Genomic DNA, 18,499 nt, shown 5'->3' on the forward strand with positions numbered 1-18,499 from the left:
ATTTGGATCAGTCCAGGATTTAATCACCGTTTTGTAGGGACTTTAAACTTTGTCTTTACAGAAATTGTTTCGTACTGATGACAACTTGGCAGAGTTGTCGTCTAGTACAAAATCTAAAGCCACTTCAGTCAGAGAGTCATTTTTACTAGGCTCAAATTGTGATTGAATCCTGGCTGTAACGTTTTTCACTTATATATAATAAACCCTCTATAAACCCGTTCAAATAATAGTTCATATTGATTTTAAGGCTTAAGGTTACTAGACAACATTAATGCAGCCATTAGACGCCTGTTTCTTGAAATCGATGAAGGGGTACATGCACTTGTCGGAGCCGATGAAGCGATACACAACAACATTGGATTCCCACGGCAACAACCTGAAAGAGAACATGTGCAATGGGATGATTAGAAGTGAAACGCACACATTGAGCCATTCTCCAGAAGAAGAAGAAGACAACGTATTTCTGTGAAGCTGTGGCTTTGCACTTACGCTCTGGAGAGGAAGGGGAGGTAGGTGAGGCGGGGGATGCAAACCAGTGGTTGATCTATCAAGATGGCGTTCATGGCCTGCTCTACGCAGTACTGGGGATCCAGTGGGGGGAGCACCAGTTCCACTTCCTCCCTGACAGCGGCACCAGAGGACTTTGATTAGTCAGCATGGGATTTTGTGACAGCAAATGCATCCTAACATAGTTTGCCAGTGTGATGGACGGCCACTTCATTCAGCTATCAACTACTGTACTGATTCTGCACATGGAGGCAAGTTCATTTCCATATTGAACTAATTTAGCTTCAAATATCAGCAGAATGATTGACAGAAAAATCACTATTATATGTATTTGTATTATAATAACTAATGTCATCTTTTCAGACAAAAATCCATGATAGATTCCATGCATGTACTAAGATTAAGATGCATTTATTTGTCCCAAACACATGCAGGTAGGGAAATTTATCCTCTGCTTTTGACCCATCTGGTGAAGGACACACAGAGCAGTGAGCAGCCATATGCGGCGCACAGAGCAGATGTTGGGGGAGTAAGGTGCCTTGCTCAGGGGCACTAGACAGGGTAGGGAGAATCCTCTTGGATTTTTGGACAGATCAATCCAGGTTCGTCTTTTTGTTGTTTCTCCGTGGAGTCGAACCAGAGACCTTTTCTGCCCATAGACCAAGTTTCTGCCACTAGTCCACCGCCTCTTTCAGTTAAACATGTTGCAAATAGAAAAATGTTACAATACTTATCAATAGGAAATGTAGTAAAATGGATATTGGTTGTGTGTTGTTTGTATGTCAGTCCATTCAAAACATTTGTTAGCCGTGAAAAATGAGAAGAAATGGTAGGTGGGAGTAAAGGAGAAAGGCCAAACATGATAATGTCATGGCTGTACCGTATCTTGCAGCCTTCAAACATGCCTGTGTCCACAATATAGGGACACACGAGTGTGGTCTTCACTCCTTCAACATCCTCTGCCAGAAGCTCATGGGCTAGAGACTCGTGGAAACCCACCGCGGCAAACTTACTGGCACAGTAATCCTGTCCAAAATCAAAACATAACAGGTTATTGTTCTGTTTGCATGATGTGCGTTTGACTTAGTTACATGTGAGTGTCCCAGTTAATCTGTCATATCACAGTGGTGCAGTGATTTGTTTCTCCCACCACACCGGTTCACCTCGACACAAGATGTGCTGAAGAGGCCGAGGACGCTGGCGATGGTGACGATGTGACCGTGATTCTGGGCCTTCATCTGGGGGAGGAAGGCCTTCACTGTCTGAGACACACACACACACACACACACACACACACACACACACACACACACACACACACACACACACACACACACACATACAGTACAGTACAGTATGAGGCAACAGAGTTAATATGCCTTGCAGAGACTTAAATATTGCTCAATGTGACGGAAGATTATGTTACATGAGCAGCTTCATATTAAGAGGATTTCTATGGGAATCCTATAGTATGTATAGGGTGAAGGGGGTAAAGCTGCGCACAATATCCTGCTCTGTTGGGCTGATGATGGAAACCACTTAACTTAAATCAGTGAATGCTGAATCATTGTCCAAGCTGGACTTAGAAAATGAGCCCATATCAGCTCTGGTTATAATGGTTTTTACTGGGTGGCTGTGGCTCAGGAGGTAGAGCAGGGCGGGGTCCGGCTCCTCGTGTCTGTATTACAAGCTGTCCTTGGGCAAGATGCTGAACTCTGAAGCGCCCCTGATGGCTGTGCTCACAGTGTATGTGTGACACAAAAAGTGTTGTGTGAATGTGTGTGAATGTGAATGTGTGTGAATGTGACTTGTGCTCTTAAGCACGTGAATGGTCGATAACTGTCAGTTCTGATCTTATTTTCCCAGATTTAAACAGAATTAGTTTTCCTTTCCAGATAAAATGTTCAAGACACTGCAGATAATTCACCGTTTATGAACAAAAATGATATAGTCATTTGACGGTAATTAGTGTGAGCTACATTCAAATCAGTTGTCAAGTCTTCTGTTCATCATGCATCACCACCCTGACATGAGACTTCTCACCCAGAAGAGGGCGTGGCAGTTGACTTTCATGGTCTTCTCAATCAGTTCGTCGGGACAGTCCAACATGCGCTCCCCGGCCACCACTCCAGCGTTGTTCACCAGTATCGTGACATCTCGGCCCAGGTCCTTCCTCACGAGCTCTGCTTTGCAGTACACATCCTCCCGCTTGGTCACGTCCACCGTGTAGGTGTGCGCCGTGCCCCCCATCTCGCGCACGAGCTTGGCTGTCTGCTCGTTGGAGCTGCTGTTGATGTCCCACAGCACCACCTCTGCCCCATGCTTGGTGAACTCCTGGGCGAACAGACGACCCAGGCCGCCTCCTGCTCCGGTGATCAGCACCAGCTCCCCATCAACCGGCTTGGTGCGCGGGCGCAGCACCGCCCGCACAGAGTTACGCAGGATGAAGTAAATCACATCCAGCAGCATCATCTGGAGGTCCATTAGAAAAATCATTTTGATCTAATCTACCGCAGACGCTCCCGAGTGCAAGATGTCTGTGCGTAAAATGGATGAGGCTTCACACCTGTGTGTTGGGTTGCGTGGTGCAGACAGCCGAGATGGTGCTGCTCTCCTCCTGTGACCCTCAGCCTCCAACCGCGGTTTATATAAACACTCTCCTGCCCGGATTAGAGGAAAGAACCTTAAAGCTTCAAATAAAACCACTTTTGTTGTAAGCTGAGAATGTATGTGTGTTCACCCTACACGGGGAAATAACGTGCCAGACGGCATTACAGTGAGTCGCAGATTCTTGAAGTTCGTGCGTCTTTGTTAGGAACTTTTCCAAGTGCACACCTCGAATTTACTGGACACGTGGACGTGTCGTGTGTACCAGTTCGAATCACTCCCCCTAATCAGGCTTCATACCTCTATGTACCTAGTTTGCGTAAAACCAGAAAGGAATGGTGGCTAATGAATATAAGTGGATTTCATCTGATCATGAATTATTGTCTGATCAGAATCTTTTTTTAAATCAGCTACAACTCGTATTTTTGCCACCAAATTAGAAAAGTAAGAGTAAATTTGGTGTTGAAACGTCACCAGTAAAGTTAAAATACAACCCTGTAAACTCATCCTGGACAAAGGGACATTACTGTGACCCATGGTTCTATCTGTTCAGCGAGCTCAAGCTAAATTAAATTGGGTGCTCAGTGAAGTGACACCGTTCAGGGACAAGGTTCGGTCCCGCTCGAGTTCCCTGCTGCAGTGAGAATCATTTAAAATGAGAACATAAGGAGATTATGCATATGAACTGTAAACCTCTGTATTGTTCAGTCCCAAGAAGGGACCGCTTGTTGTGTATCACGTTCTTGTTTTCTAAGTGAACACAGACGGCCTTGTTTACTCCCAGTGTGCACATATGACCCGTGTTCAGCAGAGCAACAAGGTTTTAACCCATTTATTGTGTATTCTGTATATATTTGTTTAGTAGTTCAGCGGTTGTTCCAGTTTTTCACAGTAGGCCTCAGGAGACATGTATCATGAGTTTCAGTTCTGTCACTGATGCAGCTTTGTTGTGAGTGCAACAATAATGTGTATTTCATTTAGATAAGACATCTAGTTCCCAAAATCCGTCAAGGCTGTAAGAATGAGGCAGGTTTAAATACTTCAACGACAGCCGCAGAGAGATTGCATCCAAGCAAAGGCCTGAAACCCAGTTTGACATGTGAACAGTGAGTAGAGATCACATGGTGCAGATCCAGAGTGGAGCTGTGTCTGACTGTTTGCTCTAAAGACAGTTTCTCCTTAAGAAAGACCATTAATAAAATGCTTTAGTTAAATGGGAAGCCTTTCCACTCTGAGCAATTTGTCTACTGGGTTTATTAAATCAGTTTAACTTGTGAGACATGATAAATAACATATATCTATAAACCTTTATAGGATTAAAAAAACAACCGGTTTAAATGTGTTTAAATTGCATTAGAACCACTGACACCTCTGATAGTGAGAATAGTGTTGCGAGAGCTGCATTAGAAATACATGCTATTAGTATTTTATTAAGTTTTTTAGCTCTAAAGATTTTGCAGGATGAGGAATTTATGATAAGTGGCGTCTACATGGACCCTTGTTTGTCCTGACTGTTTACTGGAGCTGTGAATGGGAACCACTGCTGCTGGGTTTATATCTTTGCTGTGTCTAGATGTGCACGTAAACTGGGACTAGTCGTGTTTTGAGCTGTAAAATGAATCACTCAGCTCCACCCGTCCGCTCACTAACTTCTCTCTATACACACACACAGAAGCAAGCTACTGGGAAACTGAGCGTGAGTGGAGGCCGACACTGTCCACTCTGTTTTTCTTTTTGCATGAATAAGCTCAGCCTTAGGAGTTTCATTAATCCAGCCCTTTCACATGTTGGGGCCAGGGAGGAGAGACTGTGGAAGGAGGCGACCTGAGTAAACACAACCACTCGTTTCCTAACACAACTTCGCAAGGAACTTTAGACCTTTCCATTTGAACTTTCATTTCTTTTCTACTCACCCCCCTTGAAAGTCTCCTAAACGAAAAGCCCTCCCCCAAAAATACAACTCACTGGGGATCTATGTCCATCTTTCTGGACATAGATCAAAATATATAAACATAAACTGTGGGTAGATATTTTCTTATCAGTTTTATTTCATGATTCTTGAGCAAAGCTTCACTGCAGAAGTTACAAATATACTATAAACTCCTAGAGAAAGAGTTTGAGATAAGAATAAGACGAGAGGAGACAAGATAATCCTTTCACATTATGGGGACATTTCCTCACGTTACAGAAACAAAGGGTGAAGGTAAACCTGAGTGACTTTGTGGTGCAGTCCCATGTTATAGGTGCATGTGATTGACTGGGAATCATTGATGTTATGATGTATGTATTGATTTCTTCTCGTGTTGATCATAACTAATAATGACCTGTGCTGGTCTCACACGGTCCCACTGACTTCAGCTCGATGGACCACCTGTTTGAGTCCTCGCTCTGGGGAGCTGTTCCTTTAAGAGATGCAGAGTTGACACATGCATAACTTCCATCTGACTGATCAGTGTTCGAGTCCCCTGCATGTTTCTGTGCTGCTGACCACAGATCCCCATTCCACAGAATCAGGGGTCATCTCTGCAGTGGGTGGGTGGGGGGGGGGGGGGGGACCTCAGACTGAGAGGCTCAGTAGGGCTGTGGCTGCAGCAGGTGCGGTCATGATGCCGGGTTCATGTTGTTGGAGGAGGAGCAGGGGCTCCTTCGCGTTGCTTTGTCTCGGTGTGCTTGTGTTCCGTGCCGCTCCGGGCCGGGCGGACTGCCGGGCCGCGGGCCTGTGCTGCTCCGGCCGGGACCCGTCCTGCACCAGTGAGGGCTGGAGGGCTGACCGCTCCTACGGCCCCTGCTACTGCGACCAGGCCTGCGTCTCCACCCGGGACTGCTGCCACGACTATGAGGCCGCCTGTCCCGGTAAGTACCTCAGGGACTTTTAGATAGTGGACAATAACATGGACAGATACAAACCAATCACTGGAGCAACCCACTGGTTTGAAATAGTTGGGGAAACACGTGGGGGAAGTTCACGTGACCCACTGAACCCAAATCCCATCAGACATTATCTTTTATTGGTTACACATTTCAGTGTCTTTGATCTTATATATGAATATGGATATTATTATTTTTTAATCTTACCCTTCTTCATAGCTTCCATGTCGTGTGATCGAATGGCTGCGGACCCCAACACATTTATTTTTATGGGATTTGAGTTCTTCTAATATTTATAAATATGTATTTAATGTTTTTACATATCCTGCTTTTCAATAGACACACCTGTTCTAATTAGATTTTAGGGCTATTATAATCCATGTCACGTGACCCACTGACTTCAAACCACTGATGATCTTATATCAATATTCTAAATACACAGGACACTCCTGTTCTTATTGGATTTTTGTGCTTCACGTATTTAAAAAAAATCGTATTTGTCTCAATATCATCCATGAAACCATTTGTTTAGAGTCAGTTCCGAGGTGTGTCCTGTTTGTCTCTGGCAGAGGTAACAACTGATATGGTTTGGAGTCAGTGAGTCACGTGAGATGGAAGCTGTTAAAACAATGCCGTTATACCGTTATAGTACCGTCACATACCATGAGCAGAGATCTCTGTCCCCTCAGCGGTGTCCTGCGTGGTGAGCGAGTGGACGCAGTGGTCCGGCTGCGCTGAGCCGTGCAGGGCCACAGTTCGCCGGCGGAGCAGGGTCATTGTGCAGGAGCCGCTCAATGCTGGGAAACCCTGTCCCCATCTGGAGGAGCACGCTGGCTGTGCAGAGTACTGGTCGAACCAAGGGAACTGTCACAGCTCACTGGGTGAGATTCTTTCACTAATGTACCATTTCCTCATGCATGGCCATCGTAGGATTATCTGATATTGTCATGAGACTTTATTTAGTTATTATCCTATAAAGGGGAGATGTCCCTCTGAATCACATGTGTAATTGGAATGTGTAATGTTTTAAGATATTTTATGTGAATGTCTTTAAACACAGTGTTGTGCCACATGGTCATTATTTGGAGTGGTTATACCAGGTATCAATTCATTGCTCTGACTATTATAATAACTTAAACTCCAACAATGTCAATAAAAGCAGTTATTAACGTGACACCTGTAAAAAACACCTTCTGGAAAACGTAATATGCCAAACAACACAATACATTAGAGTCCTACTAATATGGATTTGTTTGGGGCGGATGCGATTACCAACACCAACTTATAACTTAATGTATATATATTTAAAAACGTTCTGGCAATGATTTATAAGATGTCATTATCAAATCCTTTTGACGAAGAAATTCAGCTGAAGCTTGATATTTTTACACTTTAAACTTATCAAGTACTTAAACTTATGACTTGTTTATCATAAATAACTATAAATATAAAGAAAGCAATTACTGCCACATATATTTTCTGCACTGTTTATTCTGTAAAGTGTTAGTGTTGGTGCGTATCGAGAAAAATGAACGCAGAACTGATAAATCTGTCCGGCTCGACATTAGATCATCCTTTCACTATTCGTATATAAATATTTGATTAGAAGAAAGATTGTGACACATATGACTCATTTAAGTCATGCAACACTGTTTTGGTCTTTTCAAGGAAAATATTCAGTTATAGAATCACAGCAAAGCTTTTCTATTTCTGCTTTGTTGTCACATGGTGTTAGATAGAAGACATTTGGACTTAATGAATGTTAAATTATGATAATCCCACGTCTGCCATTACTTATCATTTAATGAAAATGGATCGTAATACTCAATAAGATGCTAAATCCCAAGTGAAGATTTCCAGCGTCTGTCGTGCATACATGACACATTCCATTATCGTAATTTTTATGAGCACTTACCCAACACATGAACATTTCATTTTAAATGTATGAATGAAACCCTTCTTGCGACACATGGTTTCCTGTAACGGCCTCATGATGGATGTTCCCTGTGCAGTTCCAGCTCTTATAACCACAGGTGGCTATGGCAACACCAGGAAGAAAAGAGACCTCCTCCTCGACAGTGGCGACATTATCGGGTAAAGCGTTCTGACAGATCAGTGAAATGGGAAATTACGGTCTATTTCTTTTTGATATGCTCTCTCATATGTATTCGGCTTTGTGTGTTTTATGTGTGTGTGTGTGTCTATGTGTTTACAATAGGTACTGTGTCCAGTTTCAGTTGACCTCTCTGACTAAAGGGTGCCAGGAGAGTCTGGGCCCACACACCCGCTGGATGCAGTACCTCCAGCAGGGCCACCATGTGTGTGTGAAGTGCCAGCCGCCTGCTCTGGCTAACGGACAGCAACACTGTGCTGGAGACGGTGAGGAAAGCCTCGACGACAGGTAAGAATGGAAAGAACGGAGAACATGACTCATAATGGAGTGGGATCCAAATAAAATTGAATGGAATATTGCACCATTGTGACATCACGGCTCACAGCGAGAAGGTTCTGGGTTCAGGTCCGCTGGCTTGTTGCTGTGGTGGTGTGTGGACTTTGCATTGTCCCGGCAGTGTCTGCTTACTCCAGCTTCCTCCCACAGTTCATGTGATACACTGGCGACCTGTCCAGGGTGTGAACCCCGCCTCCTCGCTCAACGTCAGCGGATTGGCTGCAGCCCCCCCGCCCCAGTTCAGATAATGGATGGATGGATGAACAAGTCACTGCTTGTTTTAAAATCAGCCTCGCAATGTAAACTTGTGTTGTTCAGGAAACATTAATGAGCACAACAGATAACGTATTTGTTTTTATGCTCAGCCGAGAGTTTATTCATGCATGAAATTAGCTTGAAGTTCATTTGGCTTACGGGACCACTGTCCTACTCACTGCATGTGAAGAGACTTTCAGTTTCACCTGCTATGGAGCAGTGGCATCAAGTATTCTTCAGTTACCAGCTGAAAGCTAGATAGAGAAATATATAATTCAGGTACACTTGTTATTACTGGTATGTGGAAACACACTAAAGCTTATTAAAGGATCATGAAACCAACAGAAACAAGAACAGCAGTGTGAATGCTTACTTTAATAAAAAAGCGAACTCGCCAGTGTTTGAAGTGAACTCAACACGATGGCTCTACTCAGCCAAAGAGATTTATAATTTATACCTTGAAGCCCGGCTCGCTGTGCTCCCGGTGTTTTTGCTAAACTTAGCGGCTGCTGTTTGTAGCTCTATACGCAGACTTATCACTCTGCTCTTGGCACAAACAAAAAATGAAGCAAAAATGAATATAACTTCTTTTTAGGGAAATTCCTAATTATAAATATTAATTAGGATTAGAATAATCCTACCAGACACATTTTCCAAGCAAAGCAAATACAAAAAGGCACAAGATAACACTTATATTATTGTGTGTAATTTAATTGTAGGGGTAAAAAACATGGTTGTATCTTACTGAATGGTTGCACTGTATCTATAATTTTATTTTAAGGAAGTTATGCTCTGACCGTTAAGTCCCTGTCATAAAAAGTGGGGCACATTGAACACTAACACTATACCAACCTGTGTGTATTCTCAGATTCTGTGCCGTGGTGTATGCAGTATGTTTTTTTCATCCCATGACTGATCTATTCAGCACCATATCCCACAGATCAGATGGCTTATAGTTAGAACTACCACTAGAGGGCAACCTTGTTTATCGCTGGAATTTAAAGGGGCCTTCTGACTTCCTCCACCCTCTCCTCTCCCTGCAGGAGACAGTCTCTCCAGTGGCAGGCGGTGGGAAACCCTCGATGCAAGGGAGTGTGGAGACGTGTGGGGAGGCTGGAGGCCTGCTCCTGCCCAACAGCCCACAGCTTCCTCTTCATCTGACCTCCTCTTTCCTTCTTGTCCCCCCCCCCCCCCCACCCCTCTGTAGATATCCACTTAGACACAGTCTGCCAGTATGATTACAAAACTCTCCTTAGCTTTACAAACACTGGTCTGTGAATCTATTCCAGTAAAGCTTGCTTCCTCTTCAGTGAGGATGATCAAACACAACCTGTGATTCCCATTTTCCCATTTCTTGGTTGAGAACACAACAAATCTTTTTCACTCGACTCCACAGAAGCTTTAATGATACACGTTCCTGTCTACGTTGGCTTGCAGTTTCCAAAACAGTGAATAAACAGTGAAATGAAAGTCAACAACTCCTAATCAAAATGTAAAGTGATCTGATTTATTTAGTCTTGAGTCATCAAAGGGAAACGTTGCGTCGTTCTTAAGAAATAGAAATATCTTGGGACATTGAGACATGTTTTTTTTCTTTTACAAGACAAGGCTCTGGCTCTGAGTGAATCACAACCAGTCACAACGCCAAAGTTACAACATGCACTGAACAATAGAACATTTATACAGAAACAACAGCATAGAAAGTCAACAGGTAAAAATGTTCTATTTTTTTTTGTTTTACAAAACAGACAGCCTCGGGACCTACAAACAACATTGTATAAGAGCTGACTAAGGTCATTCAAATATCTTTTTTCAATTCCCTGGAAACAGTGTACTTTACAAAGACTGATGGCTTAGGCAAGGTTGGGGTCAATTCCACTGAGAGCTTAAAATGTAGAAAAAATATAGTTTATGTTTTTGACTTGTACCAGGTTTAATGTGTCTCATGCTGTAATACTGGTTCCTGTAATAGCGTCATGTGTAATATTTGTTTTTTACATAATCAAGGCATCTTGAATCGACCCCAACCCTGTAATACAGTGTTCGATTCAGAGTGTGTGGACTTAGGCTACTTGCTAAAGCAGTGGTTCTCACTGGGTTTTGGAAATGACCACGTGTCCCTGAAAAGGGCCCTATGGGGTTCTAACAAAAATGAAACTCTTCACATTTAAAGCAGCTAGCGCGACAACCAAATTCTATTTTAGAATTCTGCTAAATGCATTTTACTATACAGTCGGGAGTCTTGTAATGGAAATCTGTGCTCTTCATCTTCGTTAGTATCGACAAACAAGAAATGAGACCAGTGACTTGATTGTGTTTCTTCATACAACATGATGGTTTAGTCCTTTGATTCGTTTCAGAATTCCTCTGCGGGGATCGCAGTGAAATTAAAAGCTCTTTTACACTACTAGATATTGTAAATTGGAATGGCTCCCTTGGACATGGAGGAGAGTAAAGTGCCCAAATAAAAAGAAAAACAAACGATGACTTGTAAAAAAGAATTGCTTTGCTTTGTATAATGGTGGTATCATGTCACAGTATCACAGTCTGGTATCAAATTACAACGTCATGCGCAATGATTTTTCATACTAAAAGCTTACGAGTATCAATACTAGTGTCGGGATTTCAATACTTTGTGTGTATGTATGCACACAGATGCACATTTGCCCGTAATTAATCTCAGGTCTTTAAGGTAGTGCATGCTGCCTCTTCATGAACTATTGATTGTCATAATTTTTTGAGAGATACTTGGTCCCTGACTACCGTAATATAGAAAACCCCAAAATATGGGACAGAAGCTCACATGTTCCCTCAGGACGGGAACTGTGATCTGAATGTTGTCTCCATTAGAGTTGATGACATGTCTGACTGAAATTTGTTTGCGACATCTAAATCCCCTAAATTGTTTCCATGTAACAGATTTGAAATGTTTTGCATACATTGGCCTTGACTTTTCACGAGCTAAAACATTAATGTGCAATAAAATGTTCATCAGAAACTAACCTATGAACCAAATGTTTCTCTGCTTGAGACTGATGTTGTCTGAAAGGAAAAACCATGCCACTCCAACCTCACAATACAATATGAAGAATTATTCATATTTATTGAGGACAGTACCTTTTTAAATACAAGTAACCAAAATCTTTTTGAGGGAGACTTGAATATCATCCAATTTGAATGTCCTCATCTGGAAAATGTAAATTGGTCATTTGTTATAAAATATATATTTGATCACTTTTAAAAAACTCACATAATTGAATTTTGGTAAACGTCTTTAGAGATGTTACTGAACTCTATGTTTTTAAAAATCCTTTTTTTTTGTGAACTTGGCTTCTAACTGCCGACTTTATTGTGTGTACAATACTTTGTAATTTCACCAGAATACAAAGGAAAGCTGGCAATATGATGCTGCATAAAATAGATTTTTCAAACCATCCACCCTTAGTTATTCATTATTCAAGTATGTGATTGGTTGCTAAGTAAGATTCATGTGACGCACCTCCCATCCCCCTGCTCACAGCTGTAAATTAATAAATTAACGTGTCAAATGAATCCTAATTTCTCACATGATTACAATTCTCTTGGTATTAAAATTGGTTACAGTCGAAACTGCACATATGAAGAAAAAACAAAAGCAGGATTCCCTGAACATGCATGCATGCATTCATATCAGAAACACATTCGTCTTATTCTTTTCCATTAAGTGGCAGCCACACGGGTCTAGTTACAACACACACACACACACACACACACACACACACACACACACACACACAAACGCACACACCTTTACCTCTCGCAGTCATTGCTATTCCTTTCACACAACCCAGCTCCTCTCACTATGGAGAGCAATATGAAATGGTTCAACTGTGATTAAAACAGGGAATGAAATCAGGGTTTGTGATTAGACTTTTAACCACAACACAAAAAGAACATGTCAACCACTTCCCGATGACTCAAATATCACCTGACATCTCCGTGTTTGAAAGTGCTATGGCTTCTTCAGTGCTATCCCTTGCTGTCCTGTATTTGTGTCAGGAAGTGGCGGAGAGAGATTTGACTGTTTGCTCAGGTTTGTTTGAGGAGCTGTTCAGTTGGCAGTGAGGTTCTTCTCCGTTCAGCTCGTCAACATCAGAGAAACTGTGATTAACTGTGCTCATGTTAGCATGATATTATTAGATGAGAAAACAAATAGAAGCTATTATAGAATTTGACTTCTCAAGATAGTATCAGCACATTAAATGTCTGGAATGGTCTTTTTGTGTTTTTATTACTATATTTGTATTTCATGTTCCTATTTCCCGCCCTTCTGGAAAAAATAACATCTTCATTTCTGTGATAATATATGCTCTTCATTTGGAGATTAAACACTTCCATCCATTGATCATTCTTAATTTAAACTGCAGCGAGTGACAGTCACATGTTTTACAGAAGACTGTTTCTCTTTGCTATGTGACAATATAAAATATATAAAAGAGAAATGCATTGTGGGTTTCTAACCGTCAAGAATCTAAAACTCATTTATATTGCGTGGAATTATAATAATTTATGGGATGCTACGAAGATTCAAGACAAGCGTTACAATGTACAAGGTCCTCACATCATATTGTTGCATTTACACTCATGAATGTGTACAGTGAGTAGTGGCTCTGCTCACATGTTACTACATGTTCAGGTTAAGCATGTCTGTGTGTTCTTGTAGGCTATATATGTATGTGTGAATATACGTTACATGCAATAAATCCATTTCCTGTCCAATAAACAAACTGCTGCCAGCCTTTGAGGGCTGCGCGGTCGCCATGGAAACTAAGTGTATCTATGTATTCTGAAAATCGTCTTTTCCGTAACTGCGTTGATCCGCTGTGGGTGTGAGTTTGTGCTCATGCATGAGTTTCCTCAGTTCAGGCATTACAGCTGATATATATATATATATTCAAGTTAACCTGCTTGTGTATATTCAGTGAGTGTATTTTGACCCCTGCTCTCAAGAATCTGTGTGATCTCTTTGGCTGCTTTCATATCGGTCAAAGGAAGGCCAGCGCATGCTGAACATCTGTTACAGAAACCTAAACATGTCAATAAGCTTGAAACAAAAAACATTAGAGGACTTTCTTGTAAATAATTCTCCCCACGTATTATGTTTTTGGACGTTGACTGATTGACTGCATGCATGCTCCATAAATGTGCGCTTTATGCTGCAGTCAAGATTATAACCTCTGGGTCTTGTTTTTATGTCAAAAAATCATGGTCCACCACCATCGCCCTTAAAAATGATAATAGGGTGCAAAGAAAAATATTCACCGATGGAGATTCGCAAGTATCATCCAATCTGACTATGACATGATAACATTGGGGACAGAAAAATACTGTTCAAGACCGAGAGCTTGTGATAACGGACGGGCTGAAGCCTCTGACAACTGCAGACATTCAACCTTTTAGAGGTTAACTCCTCACATTTGATTTTGACACAGCAGACTAGCAAATCACATATTTCTATAAGGACCTTTCTCTTATCTACTGTATATAAAAATAAATCAGATAAGACAATCTCAAGAGTGTGGACACATGAATTTGCAATACATCCCCCATTGGCCTTCACACTCACACACATGCACACACAGACATACAAGCCCAAGACGTACACGCCCCTACAAATGTAAATGACTAAGGCCAGGTTTGGGAATGGAGGGCACAAGTAAGTAGCTTATAGGCTTCTAGGTCCTCTTTTGTATCTTCAAGACCACAGAATGAACGTGGACTCTGTAATGGGACAGTGGGCAGCTGGGATTGTTTTTTTCCTAGAGAATATATAGAGATTTACCCCTGCAGCTAAAACCACATCATTCAATTGGGTTACAACAGTATCAACCACAAAACTAGATTTCACTGACTACCCTTGATTCCACAGGGATCTCTGACCAGGCCTGTTGGCTACCCAGGAGTGCTCCTTTGTATTGTGGGTGTGGAATACCGCTAAGAGGAATGAGCTGAAGGAGGGGCAGTGACATTCTCCAATTTAGAAATGTTTATTCTCCCAGAGTATTCACCACACATGTTCACTTGGAGCTCATAGCCCAGCAGCATGCTCAGGTAATTTGTGAAATGTTCAAGAGAGATAATTTTTCCTTCTCATTCCGTTGTCTACCGTGTTTATCACAAACACTCACTGGCCCGAGCTTCCCATTTGTTTCTGTTCCACTTGTACCTCAGAGGCTTTTATCCAAAGTATTTTGACGCCCTCTCTCAACCTTTGGTCTATGTGCCATTTCATGTCCTACGTGATTCTCATGAGCCACCCCACGAATCCCGTCAAGGGGAAACAAGCAATTTTGGCCCAGCATTTTCTGGGCTACCTCTAAATGGTTGGTGCCCCTCTGGTAATTGATGTTGATGCTGCGTTTTGGGCTCGTTCCTGCCAACAGACAATCTGAGGGACTTGCGTCAGAGATGTCGCGCAGGTGCTCATCATCGTCAGTGTCGGCGTCAATGTACTTGCTGATGGAGGAGTCGTGGAAGGTGAAGACAGTTGGAGCCAGGGTAGTGCTCTCTGGGGACTTCGGTGGGGTCCTGCTGCTGGCAGTGGTGTAGATTGACACTTCAGGACTTAACAGAGAGTGGTCTGACAGGACTGAGCTGTCTGAGAGCGGGGACACGCCGGACTCTCCGTCACTGCGGCAGCCTCCTTTAGGGATAAGACTTTTCGAGTTTCCAGAAAAGAAGAATTTCCTTGCATTATCTGAGTATGAGGGCTTTGTGACAGACACAGGAGTAAGCATGGGCTGACACTCCCTAGAGGTCTGCTGACCTGTTTTTGCACTAGAACGGTGGGACAGCGCTGTCGCCGGACTGTGGGAGAGTCGGTTACCTTCCTGAAGACCAAGGTCCATTGCTGGACTATGGAGAAAACGTGGATTCTCTTGGAAGTCTGTTGCACAACTGATGTAACTGTCAAAGCTAGACAAGCTTTTCATGTCCCCTACTCCCTCTCTGGGTCCTAACACTGGTGGCCTGTGATCTTCTATGGCCCCCAGCTCTATCTCATCTCTCTGTTTGTTCACTCTATTGCCTCTGTCTTTGGCATTGAGGTTGGGTTGTGACTGTGTCTTTGCCATCTGGTTGTACATCTCCTCTAGTTTCTGCACATTTAGCCTCTGGGGACTGTCATCTCCCTTGTCTTGAGAACCTAACTCCTGGGCGTTAAAGGAACGGTTTGAGCTTGTCTCTGATGTAGCCCCCTTAGCCGTCCATTTCCAGCGACTTGGAGAGAGATTGTTGTCATGAGGCCTCTCACCTTTCTCTACAACGACATCCATCAGTTCAGCACTACGAGCAAATGCCTCTTTTAAGTTCATGGAGACAATGCTGCCGTTTCTCTTTGCCCTATCAAGGGCTTCTCTCCGTTTAACTGCCTTTTCCTGCCTCTTTTGCTCCTTATAGAATTCAGAGAAATTATTCACAATAATGGGAATCGGCAGGGCAATCACCAGTACTCCAGCTATGCAGCACAACCCCCCCACAATCTTTCCCAGGAGAGTTTTGGGGTATATATCTCCATAGCCTACTGTGGTCATAGTAATAGTAGCCCACCAGAATGAAGCTGGAATGCTTTTAAACTTTGTATCCTCTTCGTCCTTTTCAGCGAAAAACACCAAACTGGAGAAGATCATGATACCCATTGCCAGGAAGAGGATAAGGAGGCCCAGCTCATTGTAACTCCTCTTCAGGGTAAAGCCCAGAGACTGAAGGCCTGTGGAATGACGCGCCAACTTCAGAATACGAAGGATACGCATGATCCGAAAAATCTGGACCACGCGGCGGACGTTCTGAAATTGCAGCACACTCTTGTTGGATTCTGTTAGGAAAATGGTGACATAGTATGGCAGGATGGCCAAAAGGTCAATGACATTTAGGGGACCTTTAAAGAACTTCCACTTGTTGGGGGAGGAGAGGAAGCGAAGAAGGTACTCCATGGTAAACCAGGCAATACACACAGCTTCCACATGGGCCAGTTGTGGGTTGTCGGTGGACTGGCCAAACTCGTCGGTGTCCTGCAGCTCTGGAAGGGTGTTCAGAGACAAGGCAATGGTGGACAGCACAATGAAGAGGATGGAGATGATGGCCAGGATCTGAAAGACAAGTACACCCAGTATATCAGTTTAATATCAGACATCAGATATGAACTTCAACATTTCTAGTCTAAATCAGACAATCAACACTATAGAGAATAAAACAAATACAGTGTATTTATAAGGGTTGTGATTACAGCATGAAAGTGCAGAGAGTAAGTGAATTCAAATAACCTTACAGTCAAAACAAAACTTTGATAAATGCCTGACGAAGTGTGTGATTGGCTGAGAGCTAATGGATTGGATTGACTTTGACCTCTTATTTATTCATGACTCACTTTAACGGGCTTATCCTCATGACTGAGCATTCTTCAGTGCAGAATAATGTTTAGCAACCAATAAACAAAAACAAAAGCTCACAAAATCCAATCTATTTAATAGAAAAAAAGAAAACCTAATCACACTTATAAGAAATCTTTACCCGTGCTTATCCTGCTCCCAATGACTATACTTACATGCTGATTATCTGTAGTTATAATGTTTGCTATGACGGTATGTTAACATTTGCTTGTGATGAACAAAGGGCACAACTGAGGATGAGAAGTCATAAGTTCTACACCTATCGTCATAGTGTTGATGGGATGAAATTCTGACCCTATGAGGGCGCTAGATGAAAAAGCACATGATCACCAAACTTATTACAATTTATCCTGAGGGGGCCACAAACCATAACTATGGTTGTGCTAAAGGAAAAGCCGGGCGATCACCAAAAGTCATTGAGAAATCGATGGCACTTCTATAGTTTAACAGCTAAAAAATCGAGCCTCATGGCGGCACTACAGTAGCTATGATCACAGAAAGAACCCTCAAATTTGCTTCTCAATTATTCCACTGAAATTAGTATGAAGCTGCTCAGATAATTAGCCAGCCCTCTATTTTCACACAGCGCCGACCTTGCTCAGGACCAACCAATCAATGCTTTCCACTAATGGGAAAAGGCCTCAGGGCTGCTATCATGAAGAAGGCTTAAAAAACGTAATCTTTACAATATTAATCACAATATTTTTCAAAGATTCCGCCCTTTAGATTTAGGGGGTGGGGTGGGCATTATCTCATGTCCCTTGCATCCCTCTAAAGTGACAGTGTGTGACATAAAAATGAACATGCACCAGTCACATGATTTAGGGACAGAATCCACTAGATGACGCTTGATTTACATTACACAGTACAGAGAACAGGAAAGTCTGTAAGAAAGCACACATACAAACACACACATACACACACACACACACACACACACACACACACACACACACACACACACACACATCCCCACCCACACTCCACCAATCTTGCCAAGGCAGACTACATCTCTTTTAGCATTTTATGACAGCTATCCTTCAGAACCATTGTGTATACTATCAACAAAAAATCCCTGCATATATTCTTTATGAGCTTGTTTGATCAGAATAAGTATCTGTAAACCACAATGAAAGAGACCTGAGGAAATGTTGCACTGCTCTCTGCTCTGTACCCATGTTCAATTCAGATGAAAGAAACAGAATGATTGATTTAATGTTTATAGGGTTTAGTTTGTGATGAACTGACAGCTCGACTGTTGTCCTGTTAAAGGTGAGACGCTGTAGCCTGGATGCCAGACGAACTTAGCCCCGCCCACAACAGATTTGGTCGGGCAGTTCGGTCTGGAGTCGCACCATTGGGAAAAAATTATGGCCCGACCGGGCCA

General features: G+C 42.6%; 3 protein-coding genes across 3 annotated transcripts in view; 1 reads left to right on the forward strand and 2 right to left on the reverse strand.

Moving 5' to 3' along the window:
• Nucleotides 1–258: 258 nt before the first annotated feature.
• rdh20 (retinol dehydrogenase 20) lies at nt 259–3,003 on the reverse strand. The gene is made up of 5 exons (XM_053446105.1): nt 2,551–3,003; nt 1,671–1,769; nt 1,388–1,533; nt 490–621; nt 259–376 (listed from the first exon to the last, which is right to left on the reverse strand). The coding sequence occupies exons 1-5, from the start codon at nt 3,001–3,003 to the stop codon at nt 259–261; spliced, it is 948 nt and encodes a 315-aa protein (XP_053302080.1).
• A 2,717-nt stretch (nt 3,004–5,720) lies between these two features.
• si:dkey-7k24.5 (somatomedin-B and thrombospondin type-1 domain-containing protein) lies at nt 5,721–9,866 on the forward strand. The gene is made up of 5 exons (XM_053446167.1): nt 5,721–5,967; nt 6,672–6,863; nt 7,995–8,076; nt 8,201–8,383; nt 9,730–9,866. Exons 1-5 carry the CDS (start codon nt 5,721–5,723, stop codon nt 9,845–9,847), a joined length of 822 nt encoding a protein of 273 aa, XP_053302142.1. The 3' UTR covers nt 9,848–9,866.
• A 305-nt stretch (nt 9,867–10,171) lies between these two features.
• The window catches only part of kcnb1 (potassium voltage-gated channel, Shab-related subfamily, member 1), a 31,148-nt gene continuing 22,820 nt past the window's right edge, over nt 10,172–18,499 (reverse strand). Inside the window, exon 3 of the mRNA XM_053447469.1 lies at nt 10,172–16,812. Within this exon, the coding sequence (XP_053303444.1) occupies nt 14,893–16,812 (1,920 nt within the window). The 3' untranslated portion in view covers nt 10,172–14,892. The remainder of the gene's footprint in view (nt 16,813–18,499) is intronic.

Source organism: Pleuronectes platessa, chromosome 2 (genome assembly GCF_947347685.1).
Source record: "Pleuronectes platessa chromosome 2, fPlePla1.1, whole genome shotgun sequence".
In the NCBI taxonomy this organism is placed as follows: Eukaryota; Metazoa; Chordata; class Actinopteri; order Pleuronectiformes; family Pleuronectidae; genus Pleuronectes; species Pleuronectes platessa.